Below are 23,751 nucleotides of genomic sequence, written 5' to 3'. Positions count from 1 at the left end.
TCCCTCCTCTCGCTATGCGCCTGTTACAAAGAGGTTCATCTATAGTTAGAAACAATTAATATTTGCTTGGACTACAATTCATTAATACTTTTACACAAATTGCAACGCATTATGTCTGATCAACCATTAATTAAATGTGTCATTTTACAGATCCGGAAACCTCTCCTCCGAGTTCACCTAGTAAGATTCGTAAAGAATCGGGCCCAACATTTCCATTATGTGACGTGGGAGAAAACTTACGCGCTCCCTTTAACGTAAGCCCTGAAGTTATTGAGCAAGGCAAGTTACACTTTAAGTACATTTTTTTACTGATTTCATTTTCCTTTTTCTACTGGTGATTTCAAATATATGCTGTTATTTGTTTTAAAGCTTATTTAGTTGTCAGATATTTTTCAAAATAAACCAAAAAAAACATAATCCTACTTTTTAGAATGTTCGTGCATTACATAGGGATCACAAACATTGCGTAATAATGTTAATGGACAAATAAATGTGCAGAATTTATCACCAAATGAAATAAAGTCGCAATAGTACATTTGGTGCTTTGGCACGATGCGGCTGTTGTCGGTATCGGACAGCAAAAAAATAAAAATACCTCGTAAAAGAAAGAAAGAAATTTATTTCTTAAACAAAGTAATATACATCTGATTTTTGTTTGTTTGATAGTCAAACCAAAAATAATCCCCATAAAAGTATTCTTTAAAAATTTGAACAAAGTACATAAACAAAGATGTAAAAAACAAAATAAAATATAACACAGCCTCTCTCGTGCTCAGTCTGACCTTAAGACAAAACACACCTAATAATATTTAAAATATAAAATATCATATTGCAACAAAATATAAACAATAGTAGCATTTATACTAATATGATACACTTTAACTTTTTAAGAATAATACATGGCCTCCAAAGCAGAAATTTAATGAGGTCCCATCCTTGTTTATGTTTTGTCATGATTAGTCCCATGTTTTTCTTGTTTCAATTTCGTCGCTTAGATCTTCATTGGCTGTAACTTCTGAAACGTCACATTCAACAAGCCATTCTTCAACATCAGTCATCTGGACACCGTGCTGAAACACTTGTAGATTTTGTAATCTTTCTTTTATCGTCATGATTAGTCCCAGGGTTTCCTTGTTTTAATGTCGTCGCTGATATCATCATTGGCTGTAACTTCTGAAACATCACATTCAACAAGCCATTCTTCTACATCTGTCATCTGGAGATCGTGCTGAAATACTTGTATATTTTGTAATGTTTCTGTTTTGTCATGATTAGTCCCATGTTTTTCTTGTTTCAATGTCGTCGCTTGGATCTTCATTGGCTGTAACTTCCAAAACATCACATTCAACAAGCCATTCTTCCACATCTGTCATCTGGAGATCGTGCTGAAATACTTGTATATTTTGTAATGTTTCTGTTTTGTCATGATTAGTCCCATGTTTTTCTTGTTTCAATGTCGTCGCTGAGATCTTCATTGGCTGTAACTTCCAAAACATCACATTCAACAAGCCATTCTTCTACGTCTGTCATCTGGAGATCGTGCTGAAACACTTGTATATTTAGTAATGTTTCTGTTTTGTCATGATTAGTCCCATGTTTTTCTTGTTTCAATTTCGTCGCTTAGATCTTCATTGGCTGTAACTTCTGAAACGTCACATTCAACAAGCCATTCTTCAACATCAGTCATCTGGACACCGTGCTGAAACACTTGTAGATTTTGTAATCTTTCTTTTATCGTCATGATTAACCCCAGGGTTTCCTTGTTTTAATGTCGTCGCTGATATCATCATTGGCTGTAACTTCTGAAACATCACATTCAACAAGCCATTCTTCTACATCTGTCATCTGGAGATCGTGCTGAAATACTTGTATATTTTGTAATGTTTCTGTTTTGTCATGATTAGTCCCATGTTTTTCTTGTTTCAATGTCGTCGCTGAGATCTTCATTGGCTGTAACTTCCAAAACATCACATTCAACAAGCCATTCTTCCACATCTGTCATCTGGAGATCGTGCTGAAATACTTGTATATTTTGTAATGTTTCTGTTTTGTCATGATTAGTCCCATGTTTTTTTGTTTCAATTTCGTCGCTTAGATCTTCATTGGCTGTAACTTCTGAAACGTCACATTCAACAAGCCATTCTTCAACATCAGTCATCTGGACACCGTGCTGAAACACTTGTAGATTTTGTAATCTTTCTTTTATCGTCATGATTAGCCCCAGGGTTTCCTTGTTTTAATGTCGTCGCTGATATCATCATTGGCTGTAACTTCTGAAACATCACATTCAACAAGCCATTCTTCTACGTCTGTCATCTGGAGATCGTGCAGAAACAATTGTAGATTTTGTTATGTTTCAGTTTTATAATTATTAGTCCCAGGTTTTTCTTGTTTCAATGTCGATGCTGAGAGAGAGAGAAAGAGAGAGAGAGAGAGAGAGAGAGAGAGAGAGAGAGAGAGAGAGAGAGAGAGAGAGAGAGAGAGAGAGAGGAGAGAGAGAGAGAGAGAGAGATGCACCGACACACTTCCGTATTCCACATTCCATACCAACCACCCCTCAGTAGTCACTTTACCACTCGTAGGGTATTTGTTACATAACAGCTGTTACAACAAACCCAGTAATTATAACAACCTTGTGAAGGAGGGAGTGGCGAAAAGCGTGGTCAAGCTCCTGCTCCCTCCTCTCGCTATGCGCAAGAAATCTTCGCGCCTGTTACAAAGAGGTTCATCTATAGTTAGAAACAATTAATATTTGCTTGGACTACTATTCATTGATACTTTTACACAAATTGCAACGCATTATATCTGATCAACCATTAATTAAATGTGTCATTTTACAGATCCGGCAACCTCTCCTCCGAGTTCACGTCGTAAGATTCGTAAAAAATCGAGTCGAACATTTTCCTTATGGGACATGGATGAAAGCTTACGCGCTCACTTTAACGTAAGCCCTGAATTGTTTGAGCAAGGCAAGTTACACTTTAAGTAAATTTTTTTCTGAGTTAATTTTCCTTTTTATATTGATGCTTTTAAATATTTGCTGTTATTTGTTTTAAAGCTTATTTAGTTGTCTGATATTTTTCAAAATAAACCAAAATCACATAATCCTAATTTTTAGAATGTTCGTGCATTACACATGAATCACAAAAATGGTGTTTTAATGTTAATGGACAAATACATGTGCAGAATTTATCACCAAATGAAATAGAGTCGCTATAGTACATTTGGTGCTTTGGCACGGCACGATGTGGCTGATATGGGCATCGGAAAACAGAAAAATAAAAAATACCTCGTAAAAGAAAGAAAGAAATTTATTTCTTAAACAAAGTAATATACATCTGATATTTGTTTGGTTGATAGTAAAACCAAAAAATAATCCCATTAAAAATATTCTTTTCAAATTTGAAAAAAGGTACATGAATAAAGATGTCGAAAACAAAATAATATATATTATAGCCTTTCTCGTGCTCAGTCTGACCTTAAGACAAAAGACTCATAATAATATTTAAAAATAATATATCATGTTGCACATAAAATATAAACAATAGTAGCATTTAATCTAGTATCATACACTTTAACTTTTTTAAGAATAATACAGGGCCTCCAAAGCAGATTTTTTTGAGGTCCCATCCTTGAATTCAAAATGAATATTTTAGATCGGTTTTATTAGTGCACTTTCTTAATCGACTCCCTATTCTTAAATTATAAATAGAAAAATGTATATAAACATTATAAAAAAGATAATATAATGGTCAAAGGTAGAGTAATAAAAGAAAAGAAAAATACTTAGGCTACAAACATACAAACATAAAAGGTTTAGGATTTAACAGGTCCGTGAAATTTGCTCTACTTTGTAAAAGATCTATATTGTAAAAATTCCACCGTTAGTGTTCTAATTATACAGTAGAACCTCTCATATCCGACCATAACGGGACCGAGTCATGGTCGGAAATCGAAAGGAGAAAAAAAAACGCCTTTCTCAGGTAAAAGAACCTACATGTATGCAGTGTGCTACAAATAGTGAACCTTTATTGTATTTCTAAATACCAGCATTTGTATGAATACTTTTCAAACGTTTACAGTTTTTAAATTGAATAAAACAAGTGAATAAAATCTAAGCGCATGTACAATACATTATTTAAAGAATTCAGTAATGGATTGATGTTGCAATTTTGTTAATCTTGACCTTGCAGAAGTGTCCCTCTATTCTTTATCCCACAATACATCCATCGGGCTTACGTTTGGACGATGCTCGATGTATTTCAGCGCAACTTCGACTACATCTTTAGCAGCAGAATGTCTTGCTACGTCGTCACTAGTGGTTTCCTCTTCATCCGAGTCACTTTCTTCTTCCTCGGCTTCGTTCTGCACAATAGCAATGATTTGACCGTCACTGAGATCTTCGTTGGCTGTAACTTCCAAAACATCACCTTCAACAAGCCACACTCTTCAAAAAGAGACACTCTTCCACATCTGTTATCTGGACACCGTGCAGAAACACTATTATATTTTGTAATGATATATTTCTGTTCTGTAATATATTTCTGTTTTGTCATGATTACTCTCAGGTTTTTCTTGTTTCAATGTCGTCGCTGAGATCTTCATTGGCTGTAACTTCCGAAACATCACATTCAAAAAGCCATTCTTCCACATCTGTCATCTGGAGATCGTGCTGAAACACTCGTAGATTTTGTAATGTTTCTGTTTTGTCATGATTAGTCCCAGGTTTTTCTTGTTTCAATGTCGTCGCTGAGATCTTCATTGGCTGTAACTTCCGAAACATCACATTCAAAAAGCCATTCTTCCACATCTGTCATCTGGAGATCGTGCTGAAACACTCGTAGATTTTGTAATGTTTCTGTTTTGTCATGATTAGTCCCAGGTTTTTCTTGTTTCAATGTCGTCGCTGAGATCTTCATTGGCTGTAACTTCCGAAACATCACATTCAAAAAGCCATTCTTCTACATCTGTCACCTGGAGATCGTGCTGAAACAATTGTAGATTTTGTAATGTTTCTGTTTTGTCATGATTAGTCTCAAGTTTTACTTAATTTATTGATGGCCAAATCGTTTTCCAATTATTTCTTTAGGGTGGTTTTTTAAATTTATTCCCAAGCTCCAGCAACGATACATACGGCATCTTTTATATTTAAACCTTTCACTGCTTCATAAGGTACACCCTTCTTCTGTTTTTTCGACGAAAGAGCTGAAATATTTTCTTCTGTATCTTCTCTTCAGCCATTGATCCATAGGATGTATTAAAGGTGCAACGTGGGGCGGTAAAGATCAAGTCTGAACAGGCTCGCCAACAGAACCCGGTTGGACACTAGGTCGGATATCGGGAGGAGTGGATGTGGGAAGGTCGGATGTCGGGAGGAGTGGATGTGGGAAGGTCGGATATCGGGAGGAGTGGATGTGGGAAGGTCGGATATCGGAGGAGTGGATGTGGGAAGGTCGGATGTCGGGAGGAGTGGATGTGGGAAGGTCGGATATCGGGAGGAGTGGATGTGGGAAGGTCGGATGTCGGGAGGAGTGGATGTGGGAAGGTCGGATATCGGGAGGAGTGGATGTGGGAAGGTCGGATACGAGAGGTTCTACTGTAATTTCTTTCCTTTCAGGTTTACGTTACTATTATAAAACCATTTTCATCAACAGCGAAAACAGTAAAACATTTCTGAATACAATTGAAATTAAATAGTAATTGTTACGGATCAATCTTGTCCAGTTTCTTTTCGATTTTTACACTTCACTAGGAAGCGGTGGGTAGAAGAGATCCCAATTCAGTTTCTCCCTTATATTGAGACGTTGTTACTAAGATTTTGATTTCTTTTTCAACACAAACTATGGAACGTTCTACTAAACAATGAACATAATCAACCTTATACAATAATAAATGTTTCATAAAGGTAGACAATTGAGTGCACTACGATGTGATAGACACGACCTCTAAGAACAGTGGAGTAACCGCGTTTCCTACACCTAACTTCGCTATGGTAGGAAGGATTGATACAATTGAATTTTGAGTTTCAAGTTTTTTTCAGTTCACCTTCCTCTTAGTGACAATTTTTCGTTTTAAGCTTCTTCATTGTCGACTTTCTTTGGATCTCTTCAGACGAAAATGACTCCAGATTCCAGGAGTCGTCTGAGATATCGTCAGATACCAGACACTGCAATAAAAAAGGTAAACTGGAGCTGAACTCAAAATTAAATTTAATCAACCCTTCCTACTATAGCTACGTTATTAAGAAAAGTGTTACAACGTCAAAGGCATTAATACGATCCATAACAATGAAAAAACTCAATAGATTAAAACTGAAAAAAATAAAACTGCACAAACTTCAGTACTTTCAAGTATTAGTTTAAAAGGACTTAACATAAGATAAATTTAATGTTTTCTACTCATTCACAAACGTCAGTTTCATTGACCATCAGCTGCTGATCTATTTTATTTATTTATATTGTTTTGTTTCTCTTGTCTCAATCCTCAATTTCTTTTTTTTACTACGGTAGCTTTTAATTGAAGAGCCTACTATCTTCTTCCATTGTATATAAAATAAACATTCCTTCAAAAATCCATTGTAAATAGTTTGAAACATTTCTAAATTTTCGCGTATCCGGTGCACTTCTTCAGATAAATATAAACTGTATACATATTTACAATGTGTATAAAAAAGAAAAAGAAATTGGAAATTCCAACAAGAAAAACAAAAATAATAAGTAAATAAAATACATTTATTCTTCTTCTTTGAATGACCTGTGGAAGATCTGTCAGTGCATTGTACAGCTTCTCTCTGTTTAAATATTCTAAAACAAAAACACTTCTGTTAAATTATACGAGATTTAGTATGCTTAAGAGGTGATAAGGTGGTTAATGCATCAAAGTATGTAACATTAATGGTTTTAGTTTGATCATATTTTATGTAGAATATGTCAAACAATACGTGAATGTTAATGCATCAAAGTATGTAACGTTAAGGATTTTAGTTTTATCATATTTTATGTAGAATATGTCAAACAATACGTGAATGTTAATGCATCAAAGTATGTAACATTAATGGTTTTAGTTTGATCATATTTTATGTAGAATATGTCAAGCAATACGTGAAAGCCATAATGAACCTCACTTGCAACGTAAAATATTATTATTCGGTTGAAGCAAAGAATCGAATAAGAAAGTTTTATACTGTGATTTCCACGTTTTTTTACACCTTAACCTTGTTGTTGTTATGTAATCCTCATTCATGTGTTCTGATGTTTATATGGAAACCAGATCCAGCCGTTATACGAGAAACAGCCTTTGGGGTTGAAATCGGAACTTCCCGTGTCTGTATTTCTCAAGTTGGAAAAGACCAGAGTGTAAAAACCTTTCATCGCCTGATGTTCGAATATGAAAATGACCCAGAAAGTCTCGTGCGCTTCTCAAGTACACATGTACAAATTGGAGATAATTATAAGTGCCCAATGTTCCAGGTGAAAAATGCCGAAGTGTGTGGTAAGCCCTCCATATCAATACTTCTTAGATCAAATAATAAATTATAAATATTACCAATAACTGTTTCTTAGATATTGAGCAATTTAAAGTGACTAGTGGACCCGTTGCTCGAAACTGAGCTGTTAACCCTATTGTTCCACTAATTCTGAAAATAGTTTTAACCCAATCTTTTCTATTTACATATACATCACATAACTTATCGTATATAACAATAGTAATCACGCATAACGGTATATTTGATACCTACCAGAATCAGTGCGTAAGATTAAACAGAATAATTAGTAATGTTTGCATTAAACCCTAGAGAAGCCAGTTTCGAGTACCTTACGTACACAAATGTCACTGCAAATTTGTATACACATAAAATCATAATTAATACTTGTCTTAAGCTAGGATTACAGAAGTTTGTGTTGGTACAGCTGTTGCTAGATGAAAAAGACTGTAATATTGTTTACCATACAATATATTAGATTTAAGCCATATGAAATATAACAGTGTATGAAGCTTTATTTGAATAACATTAAAAATCCAACAGCCAGTGGGGTGGAGCACTAATATAAAAACAGATATAACACTTTCACATTGAACTCTTTTTAATGATACCGTACATCAATCATTTAAATTTATTAAGAAGCAAGCCAGTATATCCCTGTGCAAGAAATCCGTTAGTGTAATAATATACAGGGTGTTCACAAAAGGGTGTCACAAACGTCTGTGGTTGATAATATTCATAATTTCAAACACACTCATAAGCGAGGACGACCACTTTAAAGATACACTTGCACAAGGTGGGAGCAACAAACAACTAATACGCTTAAGCGTGTATTTAAGTGGTCCTGTTCGCTTAAACGTTGACGGATTTCGTTTAAATAAGTCCCGTTGAAATTATAATACAATTTCAAAAATTCAAATGCTTGGTTCCTAGTAAATAATTTATAACCATACAGGTTGTTCTTTGTTTGAAGGTTATTTTTGACGATGGAAGCATTGTGAAGGAAACAGGATTTTCCAGACATTTTCCATCGTTCAGTGAAACAAGAAATCAGTAACACTACGTTTCGAGATCTGCAATACGATCTCTTCTTCAGGTTTTTCTTTTTAGTTCATTTTTTAGAATTGGCAACCAAAGCGGCCTAATCTCGAATGATGGTTGACGGATTGGTTGGTCTGCCAATTTAATGTATGTTGCCTCAATTAATTTCCTTTTGAAGAAGATTGAGGCAACATACATTAAATTGGTAGACCAACCAATCAGTCAACCATTAGTCGAGATTAGGCCGCTTTGATTGCCAATTCTAAAAAATGAACTAAAAAGAAAAACCTGAAGAAGAGATCAGATTGCAGATCTTGAAACGTAGTGTTAATGATTCTTGTTTCACTGAACGGTGGAAAATGTCCCGAAAAGTATACTGGTTGTTTTTGTTATTATTAGAATGTAAATAATTTCAACAGACGCCATTTTGTTAGTATTAAAGAAAGTGACACAATTTCTTTTATTAATTTCTTCTTTATTCAAACTATGTGCCAAATTTAGTTTCTTTAGATTTTATCTTTTTTTATTTAGGTTAAAAAGTTTTAGAGATAATACGTTTTTTTAGAAAAATACAAAATGGCGGCTAGCGGCTAAACGAGACACATCTTTTACCTATGTTTATATAACATTTTTTGTATAAAATGATGAATACTATCACATACAGAAGTTTGTTATACACATTTCTGAACACCCTGTAGCTAATAGATAATTCCATTACGAAGCACTACCTTATTAGAGCCTAGAGAAAGTCACACCTGGAGTCAGAAAACAAATTTTACTAGTAAACTTTGGTTGCGTAATTAGTACAATCAAAGCAGTAGCTTAAGACTATCAGTACAAATCATTAAACTTAAATTTTTGCTGGTGGCTAATTGACAAACAGAATCATATAATGATGATTTAGTAACAGTTACCATGGCCTCGTCTTTGTTGAGCAACTGACAATATAGAAGTCTTTGATGTAGCTCCGCCTCTCTTCAACTTTCTTCGCCCTCCATTTTTATCGAAGAAATGAACGGTCTGTGTATTATTTTATGGGTAGGGTACGATAAGCGGGCTCTGTTTTTTTGTTTCGATATTGGTAAACAATATTACTCATTTATAACTTTCGATATAACTATCCGATACTGAATTTGAGCAATACTGACTTGTGTCAACTATAAACACATATAATAAACGTATTTTCTCTTATAGACAATAACAGAAAGTCGAAAGCTCGTGGAGGACCGTGAAACTAAGTTTAAAAAGTAGCATATCAGCCGTCCTGCTTGCAGATCATCTCTGTGAGTATTTGTGCAGAAGAGAAATACCATACGGCTCTCTAGAGAAGATGCTTCAACAACTTCTCGAAAAAGGTTTATCATTCCTATACAGGAGAAAACATATACATAATTACGCATATTTCAATATTTCGTATTTCCTTTAAGAAATTTTGATATCATTTTATTATTTTTTATGAGTTTTTCCTATTTCCACTTCTAATAGTTTGTTTGATCGTTAGAGGTAATTTATTATTTATAAGATTATCACTATGTGCGTTGCATTATTTTTGAAATTTAAAATATGATTGTGATTATGGCTATCGATATGTCGATATGATTTATAAACGAGTATTCGATAAATGAATATTAAGTATCGATGATTGTACTAATCTGTATAAAAAACCGGACCCACTTATCATACTCTATCTTATTTGAGGTCCACATCAATCGGATTATGGTCATGTTTCATAATATAATATATATATATATATATATAATATATATATATATTATATATATATATATATACTTCTCTCAAATAAAAAATCGATTAAATTAATCAACACACTGCTCGAGATAAAATTCTAATCCTAAAAATTTCAACTCGAGTCTACGCACAGGTCATTACGGCCCATGTAGGCTCTTTTCCCATATTATTGTAAATTATACTGAAATTATGTAACACATTAAATGCTGTTTTCACTAGGTATGTGTATGTATATATACGAGTATATAAATTTATCTCTTTATTTCAATATATGGATTTATTTCTTTGTGATATAAGGCTCTTTAAATATTATTTAGCGTTAATTATTTAATGTTAATTATTTTAAAGGGTATTACTAAAATATTTTTTTGAATATTTTATAACCATTAGATATCCAATATCCTGAATTTGTTTTCTTTTTCAATATAAATATTTACTTCTGTTTTTCAGTTTTTTTGTGTGGAAATAACCGTGATATAATTTTATGTTATTCTATGGTGTCTTGAAAAAATTAGTACCTATACATGTTTTCACCTTCTCACTTGCATTGATTTCAGGACTGTTAAGGCTAGCAGGACTCAGGTACGACGCCTACGTAAGGGAACTCTCTAGGTACTGGCCCTTCAATGTGGTTGATATAGACGGTTGGCCGCATATGGAGTGCACTCACAACGGAAAACTGTGTCATATCAGCCCTGAAACGGTAACGTTTGAAAAACTCTAGTAATACCTTATATTCCGCAGATATTTATATTTAACTAGCTGTTTCCCGCGGCTTTGCACGCTTTTCGTAAGCATTGCCCGTGAATGTGAACTTCTGGTTTAATTTAATTATATTTACAACGCCGATGTAGAGTTTGCCTTGTTGCCACGATCAAGAATATATGTTTATGTTTATAGCCATTGTGCACGTACATGTACTTTATTATAGAGTGGTCTAACACTCAAACTTTAAGTTCAATCAGAAATGTATCTTAAAAACAAATATACATAATAACTTAGCGCCTTCAAATAGTGTTTGGCTATGTGATATACGTGACTGTCTAGTAATTGCAGTTTATATTGTGCAGGCGCTTTGAAACCTTTTATCTTTTGCAGCGCCGCTTGGTGGTGAGTTACATCAATGGGCATAGCTTATAAACCTTCTCCGTGGAAAAATACGTATACATACAAATTTTCATAATGGTCTGTCTAATATTTTGCAATTACATAAAGGAAAAACACACAAACATTCATTTATAGTCTATATATATATATATATATATATATATATATATATATATATATATATATATATATATATATAGATAGATAGATAGATAGATAGATATATAGATGAAACCTACGACATATGGCCAGAACGAAGACGAATATTTATCTCACAGAAATGTTATCCTTGCGTCTTGGAGGTTTTTGAACACCGCGTTAATTTATAATCTCTCGATAAAATAATGAATGAAGTCTCACTATATCACCGATAGTAAATTTTTTAAATTTATAGAAAGTAATAAAATCCTATATTCGTACTACACTAAAGTATGGACTTTCTATTTGGGAAGGCTATTATATTACTGAGTTGAAGCCTATTATTAATAATCAAAAAAATTTTGTAAGAATTATAAGTGGCAGACTCACTGTCTCTTATTCATTATTTGTACACTTCGAATTCTACCTCTGCAATACTTGCATTTAAAGATCTAGCTATATTCATAGGGAGATTAATGTCGGAACTATAATTAATTGTAATATAAATTGTAGAAAGGTTTAACAAAGGAATTATTAGATAACTAAATCCTATAGTACTTTATTTCAAAGATATTCTTATTTTTAGAGCCTAAATTTAATTATGCTTTATCAATAGAAATAAAGGAAAAACTGTATTACTCCAATAAATAGTTACTCTCTCTCTGACTACTAATGATCTGACTAATAATGATCTGGAACATATGTTTCAAACTTATGAATAGCCTTTATTGTATGTGTGTGCGTATGTGTGTCTATGTATGTGTAGATAGAATTCTTAAAAACAGTTTGTGTCATGGAAACTTCATAGTTCCCGCCTTCGCGCAAGGTATTTTAATCTGTCCCTTCAAATGAGAGTATTTATTCTCTTGAATTTTTGATAGATAATTTATTATTTAATTACAGTTTTAACAAACTTTTCTTAAATATGAAGTTTCTCTGTCACGTCTTTGACTGTAATAAGATATAAATATTACAGTAAAATAAGACTTTACTTGACTTTTTACTTTACATTTTTTACTGTTACTTTTTACTTTTAATGTTTTTATATATTATTATAATTGGTAGTAGGAAATTAGTTGTAGTCAAAAAGTGTTTTTAAATAGTTTATTACAATATTTATGTTTTGCATTAATAACATGCTCTCACAGTACATCTTTTCCAGTTGCTGTACGAGATCCTGAGATACTTTCGACAGTTCGCAATGAAAGTTTGTGGTGAAGAGGATCCATTTTTTGTCATTGCAGTCGCGGGATCTTGCACTTATAACCAAAGAAGAGCAATAAACAGGGCTGCTAATAGAGCTGAACTGAAGAGCATACTCATCAATGACACATCTGCCGTAATGATATCGAGATGGTTAACTTTCAGGTACAGGGTAAGTAGTAGGATAGAAGTACGTACAGCAATAGTATTTTCCTTTTATGGAAGAAAATAAAATTCCTTTACGCATCACATATAGGGCTTCTGCCACCTAGGTAGACTAAATATTAAAATATCTCTGAGATTCGGATGATTTTAAATATAATGTGTGTATATATATATATTTATAATGGTATTTTAATATATGTAGACTATGTAGCTGATTTGAAGACGACTTACAAAGCTCACGTGTTATGCTTAAAATATTTTTAATTTTTTCTCATGTTTCAGGAACACGGTATTTGTGTGGTCGTTGATATAGGAGGAGGATCCGTCTCCATAACTTCTTTTATGGTATCGCAATATCGAGTAAGGGTCTTGTCAAATGTGGGGGACTGCCACTGGGGAGGAGATGACTTCGACAATACCATTATGTCTTATTGCTTCGAGAAAATGAGGGAATTAATGGGGGGAGATTTGTCATCTCTCGATAAGAAAATTTTGAGAAAGAAATGTATAGCAGCGAAACTGGAATTGTCCAAAGAAGAAAACACTACTGTATGTCTACACGAACACCGAGTCGAAATAAGCAGGGAGATGTTTGAAAGCTGGAATGCTGAGCGGTTCCGTCAGCTTTCCGCACTGATAAAACGATGCATAAAAAGAACGAAACTCCAAAAATTCGAAATACTACGAGCCTTCAAACACGGTAGGTGTTGCCTGATACCAAGACTGAGTCAAATTATTGATGAACACCTTGCACCTACAATAACTGTAAAGTATGATTCAGTCTCCAGGGGAGCAGCCATCTACGCAGGCATGAAGACCGGCATGTACTACAAAACGGTGTGGAAAACAGAATTGGAATTGAAAGAATTGACGCCTGTGATTAGCGTAGGATTACATAATACTAAAGTGAGGAAGATGGTTGAGCGCGCTTACTTGCCCCAGAGCAGATTCAGAGTTTTCAGATACTCGGCCCCTGAGGTCTGTGAGGTCCGACTGAACGTATACGAACTAGACAACAAATTTGTGAGGCAGCAAATTTTAATTGGTGGTATTTCTCTTCTATTCGCTCAGTCAATTATAAGACAATCTCTGTCATTGGTTATCTTCACCGTTACAAGGACGTTCTTTGAAGTGACTGTGTATGCCGAAGATTTGGATAACAGGTATAGTCGTCTAGAATTATCACGACACTTTGGGGATGAAGGGCGGCCCGACCAACGAAACTGGTTACGAGGTATGAGTACTTATATATATATATATATACCATAACATATATTTTTGCTTATGAGAGCATGTGCGTGTACGTGTGAACAATTCATGTGAATATACAAAACATTATTTTTTATCGATGTTTCTTGTTGAACGTTTTATAGAGTTAATTATATCACAGCAACTATTTAACAATTAAAAATATGAAAAAAAACACAATTTAGGTCACAACGTATCATTGCTGTACAAGTGTAACAATTCTGAAAAAATTGCCTTAGAATATAAAACAAATCTTATTTACAAAAGCTAACCACAGCATGTTATAATAATAATGGCATTTTAACAGCGTATCTTTGGAGCGTAGTCAAATATGTGTACTAATTCTTGACAGGTAGATCGTTATTTGAGTTTTGGTATTAAAAGTACCGTATACTTGAGGTAGATTATAAAAAATACCATACTCTAAATTTGCGTAGCTGCAGTTCAGTTTTATGTTAGAAGCTATTACAGGAAAATTATTGTTATTTAACAGCCTATCTTTGTACGAAGTGATGAAAATACGCATATTAATACTAAAAAGGTAAACATATTTATTATTTATGTATGTATCTATGGCGATGCATGGCTTATTAGTTATTTGTTAGGCTTGTTGTCCATGTGAGAAAAAAAGAGCAGATTACAAATCTAAAAACGTGGTCAGAAAAAACTATGACAAAAGAACAGGTTATGGTAAAACTTAATTTTACAGTACATATTTATAGTAGGAGTAAATAGAAGAAAATAAGGTAGAGCCAAATATCAACTACATCACATAAGACCTAGGTTTATAAGACCCAATTAACGTAGTGTAGCCATATAGTTCTGTAATACGCAGACTTTTCTGAACATTTAAATTAACATAACAAAAAACAGTAAAATGTGTTATTTTCAGCACTGACCCCCTTAGATGATATGCTGGTGCGCTTGGATTCACCAGCTCAGACTGTTGACTTGAACTCAGAAGACAACGAAGTAAACATAGTCACGAGACATATACACAATCGGACATTAATCGTGGAGGGCCCAAGGCCATGTGGCTGTGTTTTGTATTCTCTCAATTCAGTCTTCCAGTCATGTGAACTCGTTCTTACCGTTACTCCACCCCAGCCACCTGCTGCTGTCAACACCCCTGTACATCCCTATTTACCTCCAGAAGCTGTTCCTGATGTACACCCACAATATGAGGGTGTTCCCGACTTAACCAGAAGAGATGCACACGCTCCCAATGTACGCAGACCTCATGAATATGGAGAAATGATACATCCAGCACACCCCAATTTACCTATACAAACTGATCCCCATTTGCTTGAACATTACACGAGAGCTGGCAACTTATCCAGACAACCTGAAATTCAGCCTGTAGTCTACAATCCTCAACAATATGAACGAAGATCGGAAGCCGTTCCTGAAATACGAAGGCCTGATGTAGCATTGCAAGACGTGACAGCTGACTACGTAACTAGAGAATCTGTAATTCAAACTGTAATGTACAATCCTCAACAATATGAACGAAGATCGGAAGCCGGTCCTGAAATACGAAGGCCTGAAGTACCTTTGCGAGACGTGAGAGCTGACTACGTACCCAGAGAATCTGTAATTCAAACTGTAATGCACAATCCTCAACAATATGAACGAAGATCGGAAGCCGGTCCTGATATACGAAGGCCTGATGTACCTTTGCAAGACGTGAGAGCTGACTACGAAACTAGAGAATCTGTAATTCAAACTGTAATGCACAATCCTCAACAATATGAACGAAGATCGGAAGCCGGTCCTGAAATACGAAGGCCTGATGTACCTTTGCAAGACGTGAGAGCTGGCTACGTAACCAGGGAACCTGAAACTCAACCTGCGATGTACAATCCTCAACAATATGAACGAAGATTGGAAGCCGGTCCTGAAATACGAAGGCCTGATGTACCTTTGCAAGACGTGAGAGCTGGCTACGTAACCAGGGAACCTGAAACTCAATCTGTGATGTACAATCCTCAACAATATGAACGAAGATCGGAAGCCGGTCCTGAAATGCGAAGGCCTGATGTACCTTTGCAAGACGTGAGAGCTGGCTACGTAACCAGGGAACCGGAAACTCAACCTGTGATGTACAATCCTCAACAATATGAACGAAGACTGGAAGCCGGTCCTGAAATACGAAGGCCTGATGTACCTTTGCAAGACGTGAGAGCTGGCTACGTAACCAGGGAACCTGTAACTCAACCTGCGATGTACAATCCTCAACAATATGAACGAAGATCGGAAGCCGGTCCTGAAATACGAAGGCCTGATGTACCTTTGCAAGACGTGAGAGCTGGCTACGTAACCAGGGAACCTGAAACTCAACCTGTGATGTACAATCCTCAACAATATGAACGAAGATTGGAAGCCGTTCCTCAAATACGAAGGCCTGATGTACCTTTGCAAGACGTGAGAGCTGGCTACGGATCCAGAGTACCTGAGATACAACCTGTTGTGTACAATCCTCAACAATATGAACCAAGAACCGGACCCATTCCTCAAATACAATGGCCTAATATACCATTTCAAGACGTGAGACCTGGCTACGGATCCAGAGTACCTGAGATACAACCTGTTGTGTACAATCCTCAACAATATGAACGAAGATCGGAAACCGTTCCTGAAATACGAAGGCCTCATGTACCTTTGCAAGACGTGAGAGCTGGCTACGCAACCAGAGAGCCTGAAATCCAACCTGTTATGTACAATCCTCAACAATATGAACCAAGAACCGGACCCATTCCTGAAATACAATGGCATAATATACCGTTTCAAGACGTGAGACCTGGCTACGGATCCAGAATACCTGAAATTCAACCGGTGGTCAATTTCAGGGGACCAGATATGCAGCCTGTTACGTACATTTCTCAACAATATTTACTAAGAATGATACACGGGTACTTTCCTATTACGCAAGGATATTATGTACAACCACAAGTCCTGAATGTCGACCACTCACCGAGGCGACCTGATATGTACCCTTCGATACACAATCCGCAACAAGATAGACAGGCAGTGAGAGCTTCGTATTATAGACCGGAAGTCGTACCTGTCAGAACTCAAAGGGAACTTAGTAATCCATTTACAGTTCCAGCAGATCACAGATACCAGAGCAGCATACAGGAAGAAGCTATTGAACGATTACCACACGAAACATTTGAGGCGGAGCCTATTGTCAATTTAGATCCAAATACAGGTTAGTATTAGGTTGTTTAATGTACCAAATAATAATAATAAATTTGCTGAATCATAAAAAATGTGTGTAATAATAAAATATTAATAATACGTAATATTAATATTGAGCTAATCTATTTAAATGTTTACAATACAAAACAAATGTACATTATGTACTGTAAGATTTATTATTAATTAAAATTATCGTTCGTTGCTTACTTAGATGTTATTATACTGTACTGCAGGAATTTTATAATGATTCATGAATTTATTCATTTAGAACAAGTCATTTAATTGTATTTAACGTTCCTGTTATTATTCTTTTATTTAGACACCGCAGATAGACTCCATATGTATAGAGGTATATGCATATATTTTATATTTAAAAAGTATATTCAACAATCTTATTCTAAATTGTGAGGGGAGTTCTTCAAGCCTAGTTAACAAATGCTATGTATATCTATAGGTATTTTGAAATCTGATACTACGATGCTAAAGTCTCTTATAGTTTTAAAATAATTTCGAGAGATTCATTAATGACGTTTTACCAGTTTTATTGCCTTTTTTGTCCCACGAATATTATAGAAATCGTGTTTTTTGTGCAATTTCACAATTTTATGAGATACACCTGCATATTATGTGAAACCGTACTAGAGCATTAACATAAATCTTTCTGCACATTATTTTGAAATACTCCTCAAAGAAGATTATTCAAACGAAATTGCATTACTAATCCTGCATATATGATCTTTCCACTCCAACCCCTTGTCAATGAGAATAGTTGTAATTTGTTTTAAATTTATGAACTACCTGGATACCTGGAATATCTATCCAACTTAAACAATTTTCTAAGCAAAATTAAAACCATTTTGGTAGAAACAATTCCGTATTCTTGTCAGACTGCATATTCGTGCAAATTAACTGCATATTCAAGTGAATATGTGTCAATCTATTACTCGATAGACCTTGATAGACTAATTTTTAAAGGCATTTTCCGCAAAAAGATGGGGGTTATTTTTACAGAAAGTAAAAAGCTTCAAGCATTTAGATACTTGGAAGAGTGAGGAGATTCAGTTGCTTTTGATCACAATAACCAGCTCCAGACACTATGCGAACTATGGAATTCTGTTTTGGATTCTATATACTCTTAAATCTTAATAGACAACCTCCTGAGCCCAATAGCGTACTTAAAAATACTGTACACATAAACACAGTAAATTTCAATGATAGTTTCCTTATCAAATACAGTCATTTACACTCTCAAAGTGAAAGTAATTAAAGACAGGATTGAGCAAATAAATTGGTGAAAAATTCATTACTTCAGTTTCCTCTTCATTTTAGTTCTTTCTAGCAATTTAATCAAACTCTATTCCAGGCAACATATGACGTGATCATTTTTAGGATGTAGATGACAGAAAGTTACAGCATATGTGACATTAGAATAGCAAACAATGTGTAACATCATATTGAAAGTTGTCACATTGAAACCGTGATTTATTTCTTTGAGAAACACCCGGCTTCATTTCAGAGAGGTATGAGGGAAGAAGTTAGAAAACTGCAAAGATAACACATATTTTTCAGTTTTCCAAAAAAACTGAATGGTTCACTCGATCGAGTCCTGTTCCAAAAAAGACATTTCTTGGATAAAGTCAAGGTGAAATAAAAACGTATTTAACCAGCTGAAGTCAGCTAAGAAGCCCTCTTTAACGTTTAACCTGGGGACCAACGGCTTAAAGGTGATTTCCGAACCACCACCAACGGCCGGGCAGGCTTGCAAAGACGGGATTGCTCAGCGGTCACCCATCCAAGCAGCAGCCACGCTCGACGTTGTTTGATTTGGTTATCTCGCGATAACCGCTGTACCCGGTACACTGCACCATTGGCAGTAATAGTCCAGAAAGAGACTGAAGTACACGGAATGTCATATGGTTGTGTCGTTACAGTGTGTAACTAAACACGTTATATCATTTGGTATACTAAACACTATTAACCACAGAATAATTACTATGAAACATCTGCGGATATAAATTAATAGTCAAGATGTCAAGAATTCTTAAATTAGTATTGTAGATAATCCAAAAAATATAAAATGGTGTACATTGTTCATCACCAGGTTAGGTGTCAGACAGGGCTTCTTAGCCACACACATTAATTTTACCTTTTGTTGCAGATGAGGGTCAAGAATCGGCAGATTCCAGTATTTTAGATAATCATGAAGTACTAATAAATGTTTCTGATATGAGAGAGACACAAGTTATTCCTGTTGTTGGAGACAACGAAGGAACCATTACTGGTTCGGATGCTTCCATGGAAATTGTTGAATTGGATGAAGAGTCCTTCCCGGAGGGCGAAGAACCGTTATCACAAGAAGCTGAGGTTCAGGATTCTCCTTTGAATTTAAGTACAGGTCTGTGAAAAATAGTTTATGATATTTAATCAACGGTTGGACATTATCCAGTATAGGATAGGTTCCTGAATATGACATTGCCCATTTCTTGTTCAGTCAGGAAAAGAATTTTACAAATTTCTCACTGCATTTAGTCCACCTCAAGATCCTCGAGATTCCATGAGGAAGGTTTATGACATTTGCGGTTGGTGATGTGCCCATTCTGGACGTTGACAGTGCTGCATAGATAAAAGTGGCTCATTGGTTGTTGAGGTACCCGAAGTGTAGGTTCAACCGGAAGGTACACACCAGCAAGTAGTTAACCTTTCTTCTGAGAGTCTATACAGTGTTTTTAGGAAAAGTGTTCCAATACTTTGGGATTTCGTTTTACACATAAACATGAGCTAAAGAATTCGTATGAAGGTATGTCCTAAAACCTTCAGTTTTATGTCTGTCTGTCTGTCTGTCTGTGCTATATGTAAATAAAATTATACTTTTTAAACTAATTAAGATAAAGTTATAAAACTTGAGAATTAAAAACCAAACATATCACAATTGAGAGGTATCAGTTATTTGTTGCTCCTGGGTTGTTCTAAAGTTTCTTAAAACTCGCCGTGCATGCGTTGAGACATTTCGTTGGAAAAAGTACCGTTTGAACTGTTATAAAAATTTCAAAATAGTTGGTATCTTATAAAATCTTTTAACCTGTTTAAAACAGCTGATGCCTATCAAAAGACAAAAGTATCTTAGTTGCTCCCGGATTGTGCAATGATACATATGAAGTGATCGTGCTCACTTATTCGTTGACGAATGTCTTTGGAATCGTTATACCAATGAATAATAAAACACACACAGACAGATAGGCAGGAAACTAAAGATTTTAGGACATACATTCATATGAATTTGTTTGCTAATTTTTATGTGTAGATCAAAATCTCAAAGTATTGGAACACTTTTACTGAACATCCTGTATATACTCTCGATACTGTTAAATATAATAGTTTGCAACTGTTCATCTTTAGTTATAAATTGAATCTTCACGTCTACATACTTTCGTAACTGTGGTGAAAATGACAAAACTCAGCGTATTCGACATCTCCAGAAACGAACCGTCTCATCTACATTTACCCGAGAATCATGTCACAAACATCTAATTAATTTCATATACTGAATTAAATTCAGATTACAGCATTAATTATTTTAATGGGAAGAAAGAATTTACTGCAGAAAAAGATTAATTGTACTGTATTTGACGTTGACCAGTAATATTAGCAATGAAAATAGGTGAACTTTGTAATGATGGATGGCAAATCTGAATCATTTTTAGCAGTGGGTAGTAACCCGGAGGGGTTTTTATTATAGGAATAGACTTATATGATAACGTATAGGCACCCTAAGAATGTCCATGTAAATTTCTGTACAATATGTCCAGTAGTTTTTCGTGGCTGAGTAACACACACACAGACATGCAGGCACCCTAAGAATGTCCATGTAAATTTCTGTACAATATGTCCAGTAGTTTTTCGTGGTTGAGTAACACACACAGACATGCAGGCACCCTAAGAATGTCCATGTAAATTTCTGTACAATATGTCCAGTAGTTTTTCGTGGTTGAGTAACACACACAGACATGCAGGCACCCTAAGAATGTCCATGTAAATTTCTGTACAATATGTCCAGTAGTTTTTCGTGGTTGAGTAACACACACAGACATGCAGGCACCCTAAGAATGTCCATGTAAATTTTTGTACAATATGTCCAGTAGTTTTTCGTGGTTGAGTAACACACACAGACATGCAGGCACCCTAAGAATTTCCATGTAAATTTCTGTACAATATGTCCAGTAGTTTTTTGTGGTTGAGTAACACACACAGACATGCAGGCACCCTAAGAATTTCCATGTAAATTTCTGTACAATATGTCCAGTAGTTTTTCGTGGTTGAGTAACACACACAGACATGCAGGCACCCTAAGAATGTCCATGTAAATTTCTGTACAATATGTCCAGTAGTTTTTCGTGGTTGAGTAACACACACAGACATGCAGAAACCCTAAGAATGTCCATGTAAATTTCTGTACAATATGTCCAGTAGTTTTTCGTGATTGAGTAACACACACAGACATGCAGGCACCCTAAGAATGTCCATGTAAATTTCTGTACAATATGTCCAGTAGTTTTTCGTGGTTGAGTAACACACACAGACATGCAGGCACCCTAAGAATGTCCATGTAAATTTCTGTACAGTATGTCCAGTAGTTTTTCGTGGTTGAGTAACACACACAGACATGCAGGCACCCTAAGAATGTCCATGTAAATTTCTGTACAATATGTCCAGTAGTTTTTCGTGGTTGAGTAACACACACAGACATGCAGGCACCCTAAGAATGTCCATGTAAATTTCTGTACAATATTTCCAGTAGTTTTTTGTGATTGAGTAACACACACAGATATGCAGGCACCCTAAGAATGTCATTGTAAAATTTCAGAACAAATATGTCCATAGTTTATATCGTGGTTGAGTAACACACACAGACATATGCAGGCACCCTAAGAATGTCCATGTAAATTTCTGTACAATATTTCCAGTAGTGTTATATATATATGTATATATATATATGTATATATATATATATATATATATATATATATATATATATATATATATATATATATATATTCTATACTATTATAAAGAAAATGGTTTTATAAACCAAATTTGGCTTTATTATGTGGCAAGATATTACTTAGAAGATTAGTAATCTGTACACTTTTTACAAATTTTCCATGAAACTTAAACTTTACGTTGGCAAGAATGAATTCTATGATGGTGCAAGTTCATCTATGGATTTCAGCTGAGCGCCATCGAAACCTATAATTCTGTAGGCTGACACAATTAAATTCTCTATTGTCTGACGGGAGGATGTAAGCTGTCTTTTACCGTATCAATTAATTAATTTATTTTTTTCTTTTAAAAAAGGAGAAGCCCCTTTTGAGCTTAACTATGCCCGTCCATAATGTCTGTCTTTATATCCACAGGACATCTCAAGAATGAAATTAGCTATAGATTATAGAAATTTGGAATACAACCTGTTTTTAGCAAGCCCTGATATGGGAAATGTTATGAATCCTGCCTTGTGTCTAGTGGAGTTGAATAAAAATAAATGGGCAATGGTGTTATAATCAGGTCATTCACTTTTAAAGAAATTGAGATGAGCTACAAGTTTTAAAATTTATAGTTTTCTCTGGATGCCCAAACATGTTTTGTTCATTATACTTTGTAACGCACTTCATAAATATAGAGGTAAGTTTTTTATAGTGAACTCAAATATAAAAGCAGCCAGAAACTCGTCGGTAATCATTACACTGTACATCCGGCTAGGTATGTGACAAAAGTTCAAAGGTCGAAGTCGACTTGTCCAGATAGGCACTGAGTGAAAAGCGCGGATCTGGAGGTCAACGGTCAGTATAGCAAGACACATTGAGAGATAAAGGAAATTTAGTGAGCAGTGTCGGTGTATATTGAAGGTAAGTCCCCGTTCCGTATCGTGTTAAAATGCGTGTGCAAAATTTGTGTGTGATAAACTGTCAAAATTTTACTTGATTTTACGAGTCGACTTAAGTAATAGTTATACTATGATTACTTATTTTAAATTTTCAAATTCTACGTTAAATCCTGAGTATTATATTAGGATCATAAAATTGTACATTAATATCTTAAATAGTATAATAAAACTAACTTAAACTACCATTAGTATAATATATTAACACCTAAAATGATATTAGTAAATTTATAATCACCATTCTTCTTTTCTTGGGATTAGTTCGTATTTTATATAAAATACAACAATATAGTTAATGTTTTAAAGATAAAAAACTATTTTGAAAGTTATGCTTGAACAATACATTTTATGGCGATCACATAGTTACACACAGACATTTTAGAAGTGGATGATGCTGATTTTAATTATGGGCATACAACTTATTTAGTGAATGTGGGGGAAATCTTTGGTACGCAAAAAAAATGTTTCTTAGGCCGTATTC

General features: G+C 34.8%; 1 protein-coding gene across 7 annotated transcripts in view; it reads left to right on the top strand.

Annotated features, from left to right (window-relative positions):
• LOC124367844 overlaps positions 1-23,751 on the top strand; it is a 64,030-nt gene that overhangs the window by 29,957 nt on the left and 10,322 nt on the right. For 6 of the 7 annotated variants that reach the window (XM_046825005.1, XM_046825004.1, XM_046825003.1 and 3 more), the window contains 8 exons: positions 151-279; positions 2,841-2,969; positions 7,270-7,491; positions 10,831-10,976; positions 12,681-12,893; positions 13,169-14,120; positions 15,027-17,345; positions 19,494-19,730. In XM_046825005.1, coding sequence (XP_046680961.1) covers positions 151-279; positions 2,841-2,969; positions 7,270-7,491; positions 10,831-10,976; positions 12,681-12,893; positions 13,169-14,120; positions 15,027-17,345; positions 19,494-19,730 — 4,347 coding nt within the window. The remainder of the gene's footprint in view (positions 1-150; positions 280-2,840; positions 2,970-7,269; positions 7,492-10,830; positions 10,977-12,680; positions 12,894-13,168; positions 14,121-15,026; positions 17,346-19,493; positions 19,731-23,751) is intronic. The other variant, XM_046825000.1, reaches the window with a different exon arrangement.

Source organism: Homalodisca vitripennis, chromosome 8, assembly GCF_021130785.1.
Source record: "Homalodisca vitripennis isolate AUS2020 chromosome 8, UT_GWSS_2.1, whole genome shotgun sequence".
In the NCBI taxonomy this organism is placed as follows: Eukaryota; Metazoa; Arthropoda; class Insecta; order Hemiptera; family Cicadellidae; genus Homalodisca; species Homalodisca vitripennis.
Note: the sequence above shows the minus strand (reverse complement) of the source record. Positions and strands in the feature narration are given on the sequence as shown.